The sequence below is a fragment of the Pleurodeles waltl genome, chromosome 5, assembly GCF_031143425.1.
Source record: "Pleurodeles waltl isolate 20211129_DDA chromosome 5, aPleWal1.hap1.20221129, whole genome shotgun sequence".
Taxonomy (NCBI): Eukaryota; Metazoa; Chordata; class Amphibia; order Caudata; family Salamandridae; genus Pleurodeles; species Pleurodeles waltl.
This window is the reverse complement of record NC_090444.1, coordinates 1,799,891,360-1,799,910,367: the sequence shown is the minus strand read 5'-3', so window position 1 is coordinate 1,799,910,367 and position 19,008 is coordinate 1,799,891,360. Positions and strand designations below refer to the sequence as shown.

General features: G+C 48.5%; 1 protein-coding gene across 2 annotated transcripts in view; it reads left to right on the top strand.

Moving 5' to 3' along the window:
- The window catches only part of LOC138296807 (exportin-5-like), a 1,394,731-nt gene that overhangs the window by 271,609 nt on the left and 1,104,114 nt on the right, over positions 1-19,008 (top strand). For both annotated transcript variants that reach the window (XM_069236253.1, XM_069236252.1), the window contains exon 12: positions 18,861-18,951. In XM_069236253.1, the coding sequence (XP_069092354.1) occupies positions 18,861-18,951 (91 nt within the window). The remainder of the gene's footprint in view (positions 1-18,860; positions 18,952-19,008) is intronic.

The window sequence follows — 19,008 nt, the reverse complement described above, 5'->3', positions numbered from 1 at the left end:
TAGGAAAAAAAACTACATTGAAAATAAAGGCGCATTATTAGCCAATAGGCTGCATGCAGGTTAACACAGTAGAATCAAAAAACTGTCACATGCCTTTAAGACCCTGAGGACCTCCAGTATCCCACCATGCCTCAGGAGTGAGACTGAGGTGACAGTTGGTTCACAGTTAGGTCAGTTCTTTTTTCCGGCTCCTTCTGTGAGGATCCTGGAGCATTGAGCTCTAATTTTTCTGGTTATTTGGCCAGAAAAATAATCTAAAAATATTTTTTCTCTGCTTTACTCAACTGCTTACCTTATTTCCTGAGTAAGGTTACAATTCTTTTCTCAAAACATGCCTTCACTTTTTGTGAAATGTCCCTCTTATGGGAAGAAGGCCCAGTCAGATCCACACTCTTTGTGCATAGTGTGTTTGCCTCAGAGTCACTGCCCTGACACCTGCAGGCATTGTAAGAATCTGTCCAAAAGAACTCTAAAGGACAGAGAAAATATTTGTTTGCATGGACTACATGAAAGAGAGAAGACATCATCCTCCTCTCTTACTAAGAAGATTTCTAGATGCTCTTCTGAAAAACGGCAAGCCAGATCGACGTCAGTCGGTAGGAAAATTCCTGTCTGTTCACTGTCGATGCCATCCCTTCTGTCGTCGCATCACCAGGTGTTGAAGGTTACACCGCCATCGACGGCGATTCAGTTGACGTCGAAAGACAGTACGTCGAGGACTCAATTCCCTCATCGGGATAGATCTCTGCAGCATGTCAAGATCACTCACCAGGAGTAATTCGCGATCCAGACGGTGGTCTAGATCTAGATCCTCTAGATCCAGACAACGACGATGCAGGTCTCCTTCGTGGTGGACAGCCTCGGAGTCTTTAATTAGAGACTATTCGCCAACCCTGACTAATACTTCTCCGGCAAGAGTGTCGCCAGTGGACGATATAACAACTTTCAATGAAGTGTTAGTTAGAGGGGCCCATAAGCTTAATATAGACATTCCAGAGCCGACAACTTCATTGTCAGTAACTTTTGAGACCCTACATTATCGTACGTCTTCTAGGCAGTTGTTAACACTGGTGCCTGGTCTTCAACAACCGGCTATGGACACGTTTTTGACTCCTTCAAGCCTGCGTTCAGCTCCAGCTAGGATCCTAAAGAAGTATAAGGCCCCAGACCAGGGTCCTTTATTTCTCAGAGTTGATCCACTACCAGACTCTGTTATTTTAGCCGCTGCCTGTAAGACCCATTCGGTGGCGTCTTCTTGAACCGTCCCTCCAGATAAGGAGAGCAAACATCTGGATTCTTTGGGCAGAAAAATGTGTGGCACCTCGACAGCTTTCATGAAGGTCTCTAGTGCCTCTGCACTGTTGGGGAGATAAAACCATTCTTTGTGGGACTCTCTGCACAGGTTTGTAGAGAAATTGTCTTGTGAAGATAGGCAAGATTTCCAAGAGATCCTTCAGGAGGAGAGCTTGGTGTCCAACCTGGTTATCAGTGCTGCTGCAGATGACTCGGATCTGGCGGCTCATGGCTACGCACATGGCATTTGTGCCAGGAGGTCCTCTTGGCTATGCCCAACACTGCATCCTGAACCTGCCATTTAATGGGAACTCTTTATTTGGGTTGCATGCTGATGGCTAAGATGAAATCAGAAGTCGAAACGATGAAAGCAGTGGTACTAGAATAGGCGCAAAGACTATAGACGAAGCTATAGACTGTATGATAAGCGTCCTTATCAACTGAGGGTTCAAACCCCTCATTGGTCCCAAAGACCCCAGCAGAAGCAAGGGCAACAGTTTTTTCAGTCCTGCAAGACGACTCGAGAACGTGGAACAAGCAGGCCACATCAGTCTACCCCCAAAGCATCGGGCAATCAATGAGGATTCGCTTCCCCTAATCCTGTCCACCACTCCAGTGCGGGGGGGGTGCCCAAACATGAGTGGCACGCCATAACAAGCGACAAATGGGTGCTGAATACTGTCGAGAATGGATATTCTCTTTGTTTCAAGTCTCCTCCCCCTCCGGTGCTCCCAGCGAGAGCAAAGTGTACTCCCCAGTCGTTGCTACGAAAGGAGGTTCTCATCCTGTTGCAAAAAGGAGCAATAGAAAAGGTTCCATCTTCTCAAAGAGGAAAAGGAGTGTTCTCCTGATATTTCCTAGTGAAAAAGAAAGGCCAAGAAGGTTTCCTCAGACCCATTTTAGATCTGAGACATCTGAACACATACGTTCGAAAAGAAAAGTTCAGAATGCTGGCCCTTCATCAGATTTTTCCTCAGCTTCATTGAGGAGACTGGATGTGCTCCATAGATCTGCAGGATGCGTACTTTCACATCCCGGTTATAGCAAAGCACGAAAATGTCTTCGCTTCGTAGTGGCATCGCAACACTACTAATTCAAGGTGCTGCCCTTCCGGCTAAAATCAGCCCCTCGTACAGTCTCCAAATGTGTAGCGACAATAGCAGTGCACTTGAGAAAAAAGAATATCTTCATTTATCCATATCTAGACGATTGGTTGCTAAAAGCCATCACTACAGAGCAAACCTTGAATCATCTCAGCATAGTTCTGAACACCTTCAGTTCTCTGGGTCTGCAGGTCAATTTTCAAAAGTCCATCCTCGCTCCAACTCACACTCCATTACCTAGGGGCAATGCTAGACACCAATGTAGAAAGAGTGTATCCTTTGGAGGAGAAACTACCATCAATAGCACAGAAGTGTCACACACTTCTTCAAATTCTGAGGCCTACGGTCAGACAAATAGCATCACTACTGGGCTCCATGGCCTCCTGCATTTTCATTGTACTGAACGCCCCAGATTGCACATGAGACCTCTTCAAGAGTGTAGGAAGTTGGCTCTGTATATACTATTTCAAAGGAAGAAATAGTGTGCACAGAGTCCAAGGGTTCCCCTTAGAGGTAAGCTAGTGGCAAAAAGAGATACTTCTAATGCTCTATTTTGTGGTAGTGTTGTCGAGCAGTAGGCTTTTCAGAGGGTAGTGTTAAGCATTTGTTGTACACACACAGGCAATAAATGAGGAACACACACACTCAAAGACAATTCCAGGCCAATAGGTTTTTATATGGACAAATATATTTTCTTAGTTTATTTTAAGAACCACAGGTTCAAGATTTACAAACAATACTTTAAATGAAAGGTGTTTCACTCAGGTATCTTAGGAACTTTGAATCATCACAATAGCATGTACAGTTTTGGCAAAAATGGCAATAAGCTATTATAAAAATGGACACCTCAAAAATCAACAGTTCCTGGGGGAGGTAAGTATTTGTTAGGTTCACAGGTAAGTAAAGCACTTACAGGGTTCAAAGTTGGGTCCAAGGTAGCCCACCGTTGGGGGTTCAGGGCAACCCCAAAGTTACCACACCAGCAGCTCAGGGTCTGTCAGGTGCGGAGGTCAAAGTGGTGCCCAAACCACATAGGCTTCAATGGAAATAGGGGTGCCCCGGTTCTAGTCTGCCAGCAGGTAAGTACCCGCGACTTCGGATGGTAGACCAGGGGGGTTTTGTAGGGCACTGGGGGGGGGGGGGGGGGGGGAGAGACACAAGCAGGCACAGAAAGTACACCCTCAGCGGCACAGGGGCGGCTGGGTCCAGAGTGCAAACAGGCATTGGGTTTGCAATAGGATTCAATGGAGAGACCCGCCCCCTCTGGCCATGGCCCCACTTTTGGCGGCAGGGCCGGAGGAGATAATGAGAAAAACCAGGAGTTGTCACTGGCCAGTCAGGACAGCCCCTAAGGTGTCCTGAGCTGAGGTGACTCTGACTTTTAGAAATCCTCCATCTTGCAGATAGAGGATTCCCCCAATAGGATTAGGGATGTGCCCCCCTCCCCTCAGGGAGGAGGCACAAAGAGGGTGTAGCCACCCCCGGGGCTAGTAGCCATTGGCTTCTAACCCCCAGACCTAGACACACCCCTAAATTGAGTATTTACGGGCCCCCAGAACCTAGCAAGATAGATTCCTGCAACCTGAAGACGAAGAACGACTGCTGACCTGAAAGACCTGCAGAGAAGACGGAGACACCAACTGCTTTGGCCCCAGCCCTACCGGCCTGTCTCCCCACTTCAAGAAAAACTGCAACAGCGACGCGTTCCCCAGGGTCCAGCGACCTCTGAAGCCTCAGGGGACTACCCTGCATCTAAAAGGACCAAGAACTCCCGAGGACAGCGGCTCTGCTCCAAAGAAGAAACATCTTTGCAACAAAGAAGCAACTTTTAAAGACAACACGTTTCCCGCCGGAAGTGTGAGACTTTGCACTCTGCACCCGACGCCCCCGGCTCGACCTGCGGAGAAACAACACTACAGGGAGGACTCCCCGTCGACTGCGACCCTGTGAGTAGCCAGAGTTTACCCCTCCTGACACGCGCCCCCAACAACGCCTGCAGAGGGAATCCAGAGGCTCCCACTGACCGCGACTGCCTGCTTCTAAGAACCTGACACCTGGTAAAGACACTGCACCCGCAGCCCCCAGGGCCTGAAGGATCCGACCTCCAGTGCAGAAGCGACCCCCAGGTGGCCCTCTCCCTTGCCCAGGTGGTGGCTACCCCGAGGAGTGCCCCCCCCCCCCCCCCCCCCTCCTTTCTTGCCTGCCTGCTTCACTGAAGATACCCCTGGGTCTCCCATTGAACTCCATTGCAAACCGGACGCCTGTTTGCACTCTGCACCCGGCTGCCCCCGTGCCGCTGAGGGTGTACTTTGTGTGCTGACTTGTGTCCCCCCCGGTGCCCTACAAAACCCCCCTGGTCTGCCCTCCGAAGACGCCGGTACTTACCTGCTGGCAGACTGGAACCGGGGCACCCCCTTCTCCATTGAAGCCTATGTGTTTTGGGCACCACTTTGACCTCCGCACCTTACCGGCCCTGAGCTGCTGGTGTGGTAACTTTGGGGTTGCCCTGAACCCAACTTTGAACCCTGTAGGTGGTTTACTTACCTGCAAAACTAACAAACACTTACCTCCCCCAGGAACTGTTGAAAATTGCACTGTGTAGTTTTAAAATAGCTTATTGCCATTTTTGTGAAAACTGTACATGCTATTTTGCTGATTCAAAGTTCCTAAAGTACCTAAGTGAAATACCTTTCATTTGAAGTATTACTTGTAAATCTTGAACCTGTGGTTCTTAAAATAAACTAAGAAAATATATTTTTCTATATAAAAACCTATTGGCCTGGAGTAAGTCTTTGAGTGTGTGTTCCTCATTTATTGCCTGCGTGTGTACAACAAATGCTTAACACTACCCTCTGATAAGCCTACTGCTCGACCACACTACCACAAAATAGAACAATAGAATTATCTCTTTTTGCCACTATCTTACCTCTAAGGGGAACCCTTGGACTCTGTGCATGCTATTTCTTACTTTGAAATAGTGCATACAGAACCAACTTCCTACACTTGGTATCAAACGTCTCAGCACAATAAATGCACACTGATGCCAGTATAGGATTTATTGTAAAATACACCCAGAGGGCATCTTAGAGATGCCCCCTGAATACCAGTCCGACTCTTGGTGCTAGGCTGACCAGTTTCTGCCAGCCTGCCACAACCAGGCAAGTTTCTGCCACATGGGGTGAGTGCCTTTGTCACTCTGTGGCCAGGAACAAAGCCTGTACTGGATGGAGGTGCTTCTCACCTCCCCCTGCAGGAACTGTAACACCTGGCGGTGAGCCTCAAAGGCTCATGCCTTTTTTTTTTACAGCACCTCAGGGCATCCCAGCTAGTGGAGATGCCCGCCCCTCCGGCCACTACCCCCAGTTTTGGCGGCAAGGCTGGAGGAGATCATGAGGAAAACAAAGAGGAACCACCCACCAGTCAGGACAGCACCTAAGGTGCCCTGCGCTGAGGTGACTCTTGCCTTTAGAAATCCTCCATCTTGAGATTGGAGGATTTCCTCAATAGGAATAGGGATGTGCCACCCTCCCCTCAGGGAGGAGGCACAAAGAGGGTGTAGCCACCCTCCAGGACAGTAGCCATTGGCTACTGCCCCCAGACCTAAACACACCCCTAAATTTAGTATTTCGAGGCGACCTTGAACCCAGGAAATCAGATTCCTGCAACCTGAAGCAAGAAGGACTGCGCTGACCTGAAAGCCCCGTAGAGACGACGGAGACAACTGACTTGGCCCCAGCCTTACCGGCCTGTCTCCAGACTCAAAGAACCTGCACAGCGACGCATCCGACGGGGACCAGCGACCTCTGAGGACTCAGAGGACTGCCCTGAACCTCAAGGACCAAGAAACTCCAGAGAACAGCGGCTCTGTTAAAAAAAAAAAAACAACTTTGAAGGAACTCTTCCTTCCCGCCGGAAGCGTGAGACTTCTCACTCTGCAGCTGATGCCCCCGGCTCGAGCTCCAGAGAGCTAACACTGCAGAGAGGACTCCCAGGCGACTGCAACATGAGTAACCTGAGTTGACCCCTCTGCACCCCCACAGCAACGCCTGCAGAGAGGATCCAGAGGCTTCCCCTGACCGCGACTGCCTGGACCAAGCACTGCACCCGCAGCCCCCAGGACCGAGAGGAACCACCTTCCAGTGCAGGAGTGACCAGCAGGTAGCCCTCTTCCTAGCCCAGTCAGTGGCTGGCCCAAGAAGCCCCCTGGGCCCTGCCTGCATCGCCTAAGTGACTCCCGGGTCCCTCCATTGCTTCCTGTAGCAAACCCAACACCTACTTTGCACACTGCACCCGGCCGCCCCTGTGCCGCTGAGGGTGTGTTATGTGTGCCTGTTTGTCCCCCGCCCCCCGACCCCCAGCCCCCCCTGCAAGTGCTCTACAAAACCCCCCTGGTCTGCTCCCCAAGGACACAGGTACTTAACCTGCCAGCAGACCGGAACCAGAGCACCCCTGTTCTCCATAGGTGCCTATGTGTTTTGGACCCTCCTTTGACCTCTGCACCTGACTGGCCCTGTGTTGGTGGTGTGGTGACTTTGGGGTTACCTTGAACCTCTAACAGTGGGCTGCCTATACCCAGGAGACTGACTGTGTAAGTGCTTTACTTACCTGAGAAACCTAACCAAACTTAACTCCCCAAGGAACTGTTGATTTTTGCACTGTGCCCACTTTTAAAATGTCTTATTGCCATTTTAACTAAAACGGTGTGTACTGCTACTTTGAATCAAAGTTCTACACTTACCTTTGTGAAGTACTTTGCATTTTATGTACTTACCTCAAATCTTGAATCTTTTGGTTCTAAAGTAAATTAAGAACATATATTTTCTATATAAAACCTATTGGCCTGGAGTTAAGTCTTTGAGTGTGTGTTCCTCATTTATTGCCTGTGTGGGTATAACACAAGCTTAACACTACCCTCTGATAAGCCTACTGCTCGACCACACTACCACAAAATAGAGCATTAGTATTATCTAATTTTGCCACTATCAACCTCTAAGGGGAACCCTTGGTGTAGGAAGTTGGCTCTGTATGTACTATTTCAAAGTAAGAAATAGCATGCACAGAGTCCAAGGGTTCCCCTTGGAGGTAAGATAGTGGCAAAAAGAGATAATTCTAATGCTCTATTTTGTGGTAGTGTGGTCGAGCAGTAGGCTTATCAGAGGGTGGTGTTAAGCATTTGTTGTACACACACAGCAATAAATGAGGAACACACACTCAGACAATTCCAGGCCAATAGGTTTTTAATAGAAAAATATATTTTCTTAGTTTATTTTAAGAACCACAGGTTCAAGATTTACAAACAATACTTTAAATGAAAGGTATTTCACTTAGGAACTTTAGAAATTTTGAATTAGCAAAATAGCATATACGGTTTTCACACAAATGTTCGTGGGGAAGGTAAGTGTTTGTTAGTTTAGCAGGTAAGTAAACCCCCTACAGGGTTCAAAGTTGGGTCCAAGGTAGCCCACTGTTGGGGGTTCAGGGCAACCCCAAAGTTACCACACCAGCAGCTCAGGGCCGGTCAGGTGCAGAGGTCAAAGTGGTGCCCAAAACGCATAGGCTTCAATGGAGAAGGGGGTGCCCCGGTTCCAGTCTGCCAGCAGGTAAGTACCCACGTCTTCGGAGGGCAGACCAGGGGGGTTTTGTAGGGCACCGGGGGGGACACAAGTCAGCACAAAAAGTACACCCTCAGCGGCACGGGGGCGGCCGGGTGCAGTGTGCAAACAGGTGTCGGGTTTGCAATGTAGTTCAATGGAAGACCTAGGGGTCTATTCAGCGATGCAGGCAAGGGGGGGGGGGGGGAGGCTCCTCGGGGTAGCCACCACCTGGGCAAGGGAGAGGGCCCCCTGGGGTCGTTCCTGCACTGGAGGTCGGATCCTTCAGGTCCTGGGGGCTGTGGGTGCAGTGTCCTTACCAGGCGTCGGGTCTTTGAAGCTGGCAGTCGCAGTCCGAGAGAGCCTCTGGATTCCCTCTGCAGGCGTCGCTGCGGGGGCTCAGGGGGGTCAACTCTGGCTACTCACGGGCTCGCAGTCGCCGGGGAGTCCTCCCTGTAGTGTTTGTTCTCCACAAGTCGAGCCGGGGGCATCGGGTGCAGAGTGCAAAGTCTCAAGCTTCCGGCGGGAAACGTGTGTTCTTTCAAAGTTGCTTCTTTGTTGCAAAGATGTTTCTTCTTTGGAGCAGAGCCGCTGTCCTCGGGAGTTCTTGGTCCTTTTAGATGCAGGGTAGTCCTCTGAGGCTTCAGAGGTCGCTGGACCCTGTGGAATGCGTCGCTGGAGCAGTTCTTTTGAAGTGGGGAGACAGACCGGTAGAGCTGGGGCCAAAGCAGTTGGTGTCTCCGTCTTCTCTGCAGGTTTTTCAGCTCAGCAGTACTCCATCATCTTAGGTTGCAGGAATCTATCTTGCTGTGTTCTGGGAGCCCCTAAATACTCGATTTAGGGGTGTGTTTATGTCTGGGGGTTAGTAGCCAATGGCTACTAGCCCTGAGGGTGGCTACACCCTCTTTGTGCCTCCTCCCTGAGGGGAGGGGTGCACATCCCTAATCCTATTGGGGGCAGATGGAGGATTTCTAAAAGTCGGAGTCACCTCAGCTCAGGACACCTTAAGGGCTGTCCTGACTGGCTAGTGACTCCTCCTTGTTTTTCTCATTATCTCCTCCGGCCTTGCCGCCAAAAGTGGGGCCGTGGCCGGAGGGGGCGGGCAACTCCACTAGCTGGAGTGCCCTGGGGTGCTGTAACAAAGCGGGTGAGCCTTTGAGGCTCACCGCCAGGTGTTACAGTTCCTGCAGGGGGAGGTGAGAAGCACCTCCACCCAGTACAGGCTTTGTTACTAGCCACAGAGTGACAAAGGCACTCTCCCATGTGGCCAGCAACATGTCTGGTGTGTGGCAGGCTGCTAAAACTAGTCAGCCCACACTAGAAGTCGGTTAAGGTTTCAGGGGGCATCTATAAGATGCCCTCTGGGGTGTATGTTACAATAAAATGTACACTGGCATCAGTGTGCATTTATTGTGCTGAGAAGTTTGATACCAAACTTCACAGTTTTCAGTGTAGCCATTATGGTGCTGTGGAGTTCGTGCATGACAGACTCCCAGACCATATACTCTTATGGCTACCCTGCACTTACAATGTCTAAGGTTTTGCTTAGTCATTGTAGGGGCATAGTGCTCATACACTTATGCCCTCACCTATAGTATAGTGCACCCTGCCTTAGGGCTGTAAGGCCTGCTAGAGGGGTGACTTAGGTGAGGTTGGCATGGCACCCTGAGGGGAGTGCCATGTCGACTTAGTCATTTTATCTCCACCAGCACACACAAGCTGGCAAGCAGTGTGTCTGTGCTGAGTGAGGGGTTTCCAGGGTGGCATAAGACATGCTGGAGCCCTTAGAGACCTTCCCTGGAATCAGGGCCCTTGGTACCAGAGGTACCAGTTACAAGGGACTTACCTGGATGCCAGGGTGTGCCAATTGTGGGAACAAAAGTACAGGTTATGGATAGAACACTGGTGCTGGGGCCTGGTTAGCAGGCCTCAGCACACTTTCAAATCATAATTTGGCATCAGCAAAGGAAAAAAGTCAGGGGGTAACCATGCCAAGGAGGCATTGCCTTACACTTGGACTGTGCACACTATCTCTCTCTTGAGACAGTATATACAAAGCCAACTTCCTACACCAACCTTCCCTCACTGAGCTTGACAGCGTGGCTCTGAATTCTTGCAGTATGGACATCTAGGACTCTCACAGGAATGCATGAATATTTTAAAGGAGTCCAAAAGCCCATTGACACAACGCTTATATGCGTTCAAATGGGAAAGGTTTTACATGTGGTGCAGGCAGCACGATTTCAATCCTATTCTGGCTGAGGAAGAGGTTCTCTTACCTTACCTCCTACATCTTGCGAAGTCAGTGCTGCAGTTTTCATCCATTAAGATACATTTATCTGCCATTACAGCTTATCGTAAGTCGCCCCCGCAAAAGTAATTCTTTACTATGCCAGTGGTTAAGGATTTTTTAGAGGACTTGAAACGTTTTTCCACCAATTCGTACTCCTTCACCTCCATGGGAATTGAATGTGGTCTTGTCTAGACTTATGGCCACTCCTTTTGAGCCCATTCTCAAAGCTTCTTTGCAACACCTTACGTGGAAGACAGCTTTTCTGATAGCCATTACCTCAGCTAGAAGGGTCAGTGAGATTCAGGCTCTATGTTCAAATAACCCTACACAGTTTTCCACGATACTAGAGTACTAAGAACCCACCCATCGTTTTTGTCTGAGGTGGTTTCGGACTTCCATATAAATCAAACAATATTGCTTCGAGCATTTTTTCCCTAGCCTGTTATTCTGCCAGAGAAAGCCTTGCACTCTCTTGGACCTGAAGAGAGTACTAAAGTTTTATCTTGATAAGACTAAGGCAATCAGACAGTCTGATTGCTTATTTGTTAATCATGGACATGTGAGAACAGGGAGAGCCGCCTCAAAACAGACTATTTCTAGATGGATAGTTTCATGGATTGTAACTGCATACCAGTTAGTTAACAAACAATTGTCGGCTAAACCTAAAGCTCACTCTACAAGAGGGAAAGCGGCAACTACAACCCTTCCTATGAATGTGCCTATCTCCGAAATTTGCAAAGCTGCTACATGGAGATCTGTACATACTTTTACCAGGCCTTTCTGTCTAGATTCAGATGCCAAGACAGACTCTTGTGTGTCAGGCTTCTTTAAGAAATGTATTTACATAAGAAAAATGCTTTTCCTGCACTTCTATCACTCCATCCGCAGGGGTATGGGATGGGCTTGCTAATCTATTCAGTGTTTGACTATTGATGTGGATCCCCTGGAGGAGAAGGATAAGTTTCTTACCTGTAAATCCTAGTTCTCTTCCAGGGGTATCCTCATCAAAGTCATAAACAACCCACCCTCCTCCCACGTGATTTTTAGAAGTGCAGCACTACTCATTTGTCTCTTCTATGTCTCCTTGCCACCGGAAAAAAGTACTGACCTAACTGTGAACCAACTGTCACCTCACTCTCACCCCTGAGGCATGGTGGGATACTGGAGGCCCTCAGGGTCTTAAAGGCACATTGCCAGATTTTTTTATTCTACTGTGTAAACCTGCATGCAGCCTTTTGGCTAATAATGCTCCTTTATTTTCAATGTAGGTTTTTTTTTTTTTTCTATTTTATTATGGAATACTTATACTTTCAATACCTTATGCTTGGATTACAGGAAGTTTTGTACCTTTAATGCAAGGTTTTTAATTTATGTTTAGCCTGTTTTGTCAACATATACTGCATTACTATTTACACATGTATTTATTATATTGGTATTGAAATTCTCTACCAAAGTATTATTTTTCATATATTCCACATATATATGCATGTGTGTTTGTATATGCTCCGGGGTCCCTGCACATGGGCGGGAATATTCAGTGTTTATGACTTTGAGGATCCCCTGGAAGAGAACTAGGATTTACAGGTAAGTAACTTATCCTTCCCTATGACTGACAATGCTTAAGTATAGCACTACTTGTTATAATTCCTGAGGGACTCTCACTGTGACGACATGGAAGAGTCAAGCATTTGAATCTATGAAAGCTATCAATACCAAGGAACCACAGTGTCCAGGTAAGTACCTTGTTTCTTATGGCTTAAATCTGAGGGGAATGTAGGTTTGGGAAGACAAACACATCATAGTATTGGCAGTATGCAGAGGACTGGTGTACTCAACCATAGCCTCTGCTGAAAAGAGATGAGGGAGCGAGTTAGGAAATGTGATCACTGTGTATAACATTTCTTAGAGGGCCTATTTGCTGATAGGTTATGGGGGGGTACTCCCTCCTAATCATTAATTTCCATATTCTCCTCACTTACTGGTCAATCATTTAATTTCTCTGTATGATCGTTAGTAAGAACAACATGTAACATAAATAGTTGTAATTACCATATAATCCAGTGATAACATCCTAAAAGATTACTTCTTTAGGGAGCAGGAGAAGTATTTGTTGCCTGGGTCCAATTGATGGTCTAATGAGATGTTGTTACAAGTGTAACTCGTAGGTAGCAGGGGGTGTTAGATGGTCTGAAATAGCTATTGATATAGCAGATATTTACTATAGTATCTTGATTGCTGAAGTTGAGCAATTGAACTTCCAGTTACAGAACTGCATACCCAGGGTTGTGACAAGGATGAGTGATAGGTATAATTCAGTTTGTAGGAAAGTAGCACCTTTCTGGAATAGTTACCCCCACTTTGTGCCTGGTGTCAGTATGTTTGGACTCTAGTACACTGGGATCCTGCTAACCAGGACCAAAATGACCATGCTCTCTCCTCTAAATTTAGTTTTATGGTAACTTTTACACCCCACAATTGGCATACTGGTGCACCCATGTAAGTCCCTAGTATATGGTAGTTAGGTACCCAGGGCATTGGTACACCAGTCCCCCATGGGCTGCAGCATGTATTGCGCCACTCATGGGAGCCCATGCAAACTGTGACTGCAGGCCTGCCATTGTAGCCTACATGGAATGGTGCATGCACCTTTCACAGCAGGTATAAGGTTTGCCTTATATCATGGTCATTGCGCTCTGACCCTTTAAGTCACCTCTAAGGTACGCCCTTCAGCCCAAGGGCAGAGTGCATGGTTCTGTGAGGTCACCCCTGCATGTGCTGAGGTGCCCCGGCGAAACCCAGAATTAATTTCCTGGGCTTTGTAAGTGCAGGGAAGCCATCTTAAGGTCTGTAATGGACACTGGTCAACAATAGTTGTCCAGCTATATCAAGGCTTCACCGAAAATAGGCATTTTTGATATCATACATGTTGAAATCATGTAACTACACTGATTCCAGTGCTAGCTGCATGATACCATGTACTCTGGGGGTTACCTAGGGGATCACCCAAAGTCTGCATGTACAGCCTTGCAGGGTCTGCATGCCAGCCTGTGCTGCTGCCAACCCCAGACACTGTTCTGCCTTCCTGCCTCTGAGCCTAACTCAGGCAGGAGGAGGCAGAACAAAGGATTTCCTGTAATATAGAAGTGTGACCACCTCTTCTTTATAAATAGGTGTCGCTGGGGTGGGATGGGGGTTCCTCTGAGCACCACCAGACTGCTTTGAAGGGCACATTTGGTGCTCTCCTTGCATAAACCGATTTATATCCGTTGAGGAAACCCCCGGGTTTCCTGCTCTGGTGCAAAACCACACAAAGGACAGGGTAGTGACCACCACACTGTCCAGCTCCCCCTTTAGGGAGGAGGAGCAGGTGGCCACTTGTTTCTGACATCCTGGAAGTAAGAGGAGCAGAGGCTCCTGGTAGCATCTGACTGGTTAGTTTAGCTGGGTGAAGTCCATGACCCCCTCTGATAGATGGGTCACTGCAGTAAGTGTTCAGCTCCCTTCCTGGGTTAATTAAGGGCACCCCTGAGGTTGGGACCCTAGATTTGTCTGCAAGACTTCAGGAACCGTCTGCAAGTCTCCTGTGAAAGACACTTCTGCATCCTAGACACTGGAACCGCAGCTGTTCTTCCCTGGAACCAGAAGCAAGGCTGTAACCAATAGGAGGGCTCCTACTGCAACTTTGTTTCCAAGTTCTGCAAAAATGTCTGCAACCCTGTGGCTGTGCATCCTCCAGGGTCACTGGGACTCTGCCTGCACGTAGGAAAGCAAGAAGTAAACTCCCTTGGAGTGAACAAGTCACTCCCCTGCATCTACAGGCACCTCGACGATAACGAATGGTTTGTGGATCCTGCTGACACACTGACTCTTCAAGGCTCTACAACACAGGTCGTAGTTCTGTGGCTCTCCAGAGGTCTGACCTATCTTCCTTGCAACTGGGAAGTACGTGGTCCCTCGATGAAGCTGCTTGACTGGAACCCCTTTGCACTACATCTGCTTATCATTGCCAAGGCTTGTTGGCTCCTCAGTCCAAAGACCTCCTTGCTCCAAGAAGCCCCATCCTCCAGCACCCTCCAGCTCCAAGAACAACATCCTCTCTGCAATCCCTGTGACGTGGGCTGTTGAGGCCTTCCTTTGATTCCCTGTGCCTGCTGCCAGAGGATCCTGCTGGGGGTGCCACCGATTACTGCGGTCTCTCCCTGACCTACCTGCCAAGGTTGGGTACCCTAGACCTTGCTGGCCCCACAAATCCTGCAAACTACGTGCAACTCTTCCCTGCATTTGGCAAGGCTTGTTAGTGGTCCTGCTGTCCACTAACCCCTGTGCAACCCGACGATTGCTGTGGGACAGCTTGTGGACTTACTTCTAGGATCTTCCTGCATCGCTTGGACTCCACAGCTGCACTTCTTCGTCCACCGTCCTACAGGAACGCATCTCCAAGACGGTTGGGAATTGCCTTCCTTCACCGCCTGGGCACATCTGGGTGGTCTGGACTTTGTCCCCTCTTTCCTTGGGTCCTCTTCTTAAGGAATCCACGCCAGGGTTACACTGACCTGGCCCACAGGTCATCACAGCATCTGGACAACTGAGTACCCCATTGACTTAAGCGGGAGGTTCTGGTACAACTTTACCCCTATGCAGCTGGGCTCCCCAGTGTAGGTAACCCACTGTTCTGGGTATCCACGGGTGGGGGTACTGTCCAACCTCCCTTGTCCCAACGGGTTTTCTCAGAGTCCTCTGGGAAGGGTCCTAAAATGCAAAAACTCCAACCGTGATTTCCCCATGTTAGCCTATGGACACTGACCCGAGATTACTACTCTGCACACGTGCCCGGGGAATCCTATCTGCTTAACTTTGGAGTTTTAGTACTTCCCCAGTCCTAAGGGTCCTTGGGTGGTAGTGTTTGTTGAAAGTCTTATTCACATTGCATTTTTAGGTTGAGCTTAAGCGTTCGACCTCGAGTATACTCTTAGTATACTTCTTATGGCTTAAAGCGATTTAATCTGTTGGTTGAAGTGTCCTTTAAAACTTCTTGCTCAATAGTGGTCAGTTCTGCCTTTTTCTCCCTCCTTTTTCTGTTTCAGAGCAGTGACCAACTATTGTATTATTCCACTTTGATTTTGTTATCTGTTACTGTGCCGGACTATTTTTTTCCTATTTATTTGGTGCTCCCCTTTCACTGTGGGTGTTTTAGACTGGTAGCTGCCTGCGTTTTATTGCAGCATTCTGTTCCTCCTTTCCCCTCCCATTTCACTAAAAAATTTTGGGCTTTATTCCAGTGCTGGTCTTGTTTACCTCTGGCTTCTAAAATAAGCTTATTTCACAAAAGAAACACCCAGTCGTTCACAAAAGCCAAAATATGCCCTTTCTGGTAGAAGGTAGCTAAACCTAGAAGCCATGATGTGAAACTTGCTTAGTCTTGCATCATATCTTGAATCTCTCTCTCCAGGCCCTCTCCCTGCCTGCTTTCATGACATCGCACACAGGGCATTGGTTACCGCCTTTATTGGGGCCAAAATTCTTCTCAAGCTGCTATGCTCATTGAAATGGGAGGCAAGAATGCCTTTCATTTTGTTAAAAAGAAAATACTTTTCCTGGCTTATTGTTGGAAACTGACATTTGTTGTAATTACACCCCCCAACCCCCCCACCCCACCCCACAAACACACACACACGTTTGCCTGATATTGATGCTGACGACTGAGAGTGTGCTGGGATCCGGCTAACCAGGCTCCAGCACCAGTGGTATTTCCCTGAAAATGTACCATTGTTTCCACAATTGCCACACCCCTGGCACACAGATAAGTCCCTTGTAAAAGGTACCAGTGGTACCAAGGGCCCTGTGACCAGAGAGGGTCCCTAAGGGCTGCAGCATGTGTTGTGCCACCCTGAGGGACCCCTCACCTAACACATGCACACTGCCATTGCAGATTCAGTGTGTTGGTGGGGAGAAAAAGGCAAAGTCGACATGGCATCCCCCCTCAGGATGCCATGCCCACAAAACACTGCCTGTGGCATAAGTGAGTCACCCCTCTAGCAGGCCTTACAGCCCTAAGGCAGGGTGCACTATACCATAGGTGAGGGCGTAATGCATGAGCAGTATGCCCCTACAGTGTCCAAGTCCATTCTTAGACATTGTAAGTGCAGTGTGGCCATGCTAAGTATATGGTCTGGAAGTTTGTCATTACGAACTCCACAGTTGCATAATAGCTTCAGTTTGGTATCAAACGTCTCCGCACAATAAACCCCCACTGATGCCAGCGAGGGGTTGATTACAAAATGCACACAGAGGGCATCTTAGAGATGCACCCTGTATTTTACCCAATTCTCTAGTGTAGGACTGACTGGTCTGTGCCAGCCTGCCACTAGCAGATGAGTTTTTGACCCCATGGGGTTGGTGCCTTTGTGCTTTCAGAGGCCAGAAACAAAGCCTGCACTGGGTGGAGGTGCTTCACACCTCCCCTCTTCAGGAATTGTGACACCTGTCGGTGACCCTCAAAGCCTCAGGCCTTGTGTTAGTGTCCCAGGGCACTCCAGCTAGTAGAGATGTCCGACCACAGACAAAGCCCCACTTTTGACTGCCGGTTTGGCAGGAAACTTGGGAAAAACCAGGAGGAGTGACCACTTTGGCTGGGACCAACCCTAAGATGTCCAGAGCTGAAGGGACCCCCTCCCTACAGAATCCTCCATCTTGGTTTGGAGGATCGGGACCAATAGGGATAGGAATGTGCCCCAAAGGGAGTGGACGCAAGGAGGCCAATTTATGGCTACCCTGCATCTAGAAGGACCAAGAACTCCCGAGGACAGCGGCTCTTTTCCACAAAAACTGCAAATTTGCAGCAAAGAAGCAACTTTGTACCAACACACGTTTCCCGCCGAAAGCGTGAGACTTTGCACTCTGCACCCGACGCCCCCGGCTCGACTTGTGAAGAACAAATACCACAGGGAGGACTTCCCGGCGACTACGAGACCGTGAGTAGCCAGAGTTGACCCCCCTGAGCCCCCACAGCGCCGCCTGCAAAGGGAATCCCGAGGCTCCCCCTGACCGCGACTGCCTGCTTTAAAGACGACGCCTGGTAAAGACTCTGCACCCCCAGGACCTGAAGGATCCGACCTCCAGTGCAGGAGTGACCCCCAGGTGGCCCTCTCCCTTGCCCAGGTGGTGGCTACCCCGAAGAGCCCCCCCCTTGCCTGCCTGCATCGCTGAAGAGACCCCTTGGTCTCCCATTGAATCCTATTGCGAACCCGATGCTTGTTTGCACACTGCACCCGGCCACCCCCGTGCCGCAGAGGGTGTACTTTCTGTGCTGACTTGTGTCCCCCCCGGTGCCCTACAAAACCCCCCTGGTCTGCCCTCTGAAGACGCGGGTACTTACCTGCTGGCAGACTGGAACCGGGGCGCACCCCCTTCTCCATTGAAGCCTATGCGTTTTGGGCACCACTTTGACCTCTGCACCTGACCGGCCCTGAGCTGCTGGTGTGGTAACTTTGGGGTTGCTCTGAACCCCCAACGGTGGGTTACCTTGGACCCAAACTTGAACCCCGTAGGTGGTTTACTTACCTGCAAAAACTAACCAACACTTACCTCTCCCAGGAACTGTTGAAAATTGCACTGTCTAGTTTTAAAATAGCTGTATGTAATTTATGTGAAAACTGTATGTGCTATTTTGCTAATTCAAAGTTCCTAAAGTTCCTACATGAAATACCTTTCATTTGAAGTATTACTTGTAAATCTTGAACCTGTGGTTCTTAAAATAAACTAAGAAAATATATTTTTCTATACAAAAACCTATTGGCCTGGAATTGTCTTTCAGTGTGTGTTCCTCATTTATTGCCTGTGTGTGTACAACAAATGCTTAACACTACCCTCTAATAAGCCTACTGCTCGACTACACTACCACAAAATAGAGCATTAGAATGATCTCTTTTTGCCACTATCTTACCTCTAAGGGGAACCCTTGGACTCTGTGCGTGCTATTTCTTACTTTGAAATAGTACATACAGAGCCAACTTCCTACACATGGAATCCCTCTTTAATCTACCTTGAGATGTCCGCTGATAGATTTCGAATACCAACATGCTAAACTCAGACCACCTCCAGTCACATCTTACCAAGAGGATTGGAGTGTAGCTCTCTCGAGTCTTCTAAATAAGACATTTTCACCAACTGCCTCGCACAAACCAACTTCCAATACCCTCCAGCCTCAACTGATCCCGTCACAGGCACTGCGCCTTCTGGATGGCCCTAGTAGCTTCCACGGAATTGAAGCAGTGTTCACACAGAAAGCTCCTAGCCCCATAGTCGACGTACAAATCAATAATTTGATCCTAAATAGAGACAGAACTTCAAGCAGAGCTAAGGCACAACTTTCAATCACTGATTTCACTCATTGCAGTGGTTCTGTTACGCAGATAACAGGACATTGAATGACTCATAGGTTCTACAAATGCAGTCAGATGGATAAACACTGCAGTCATTAAGTAAATCTGGGCCAAGCCATTAAGTGTTTCTTACATAGATTAATTGTTTATTTACCTGACACTGCTGTTGCTATATTAATTAGTGACTTTCTCCTTCCAGGTGGGATTTCCATCCAAAAACAGTCACCCCACCTGTGAGTATTCTCGCCTTGATTTTGCTTCTGATGAGGACTTCTATGAATTCCTAACAAGTAAGTGACTGTGATACAGCCCCATGACAAATATTCCAGCATTATAGAATGTAAATC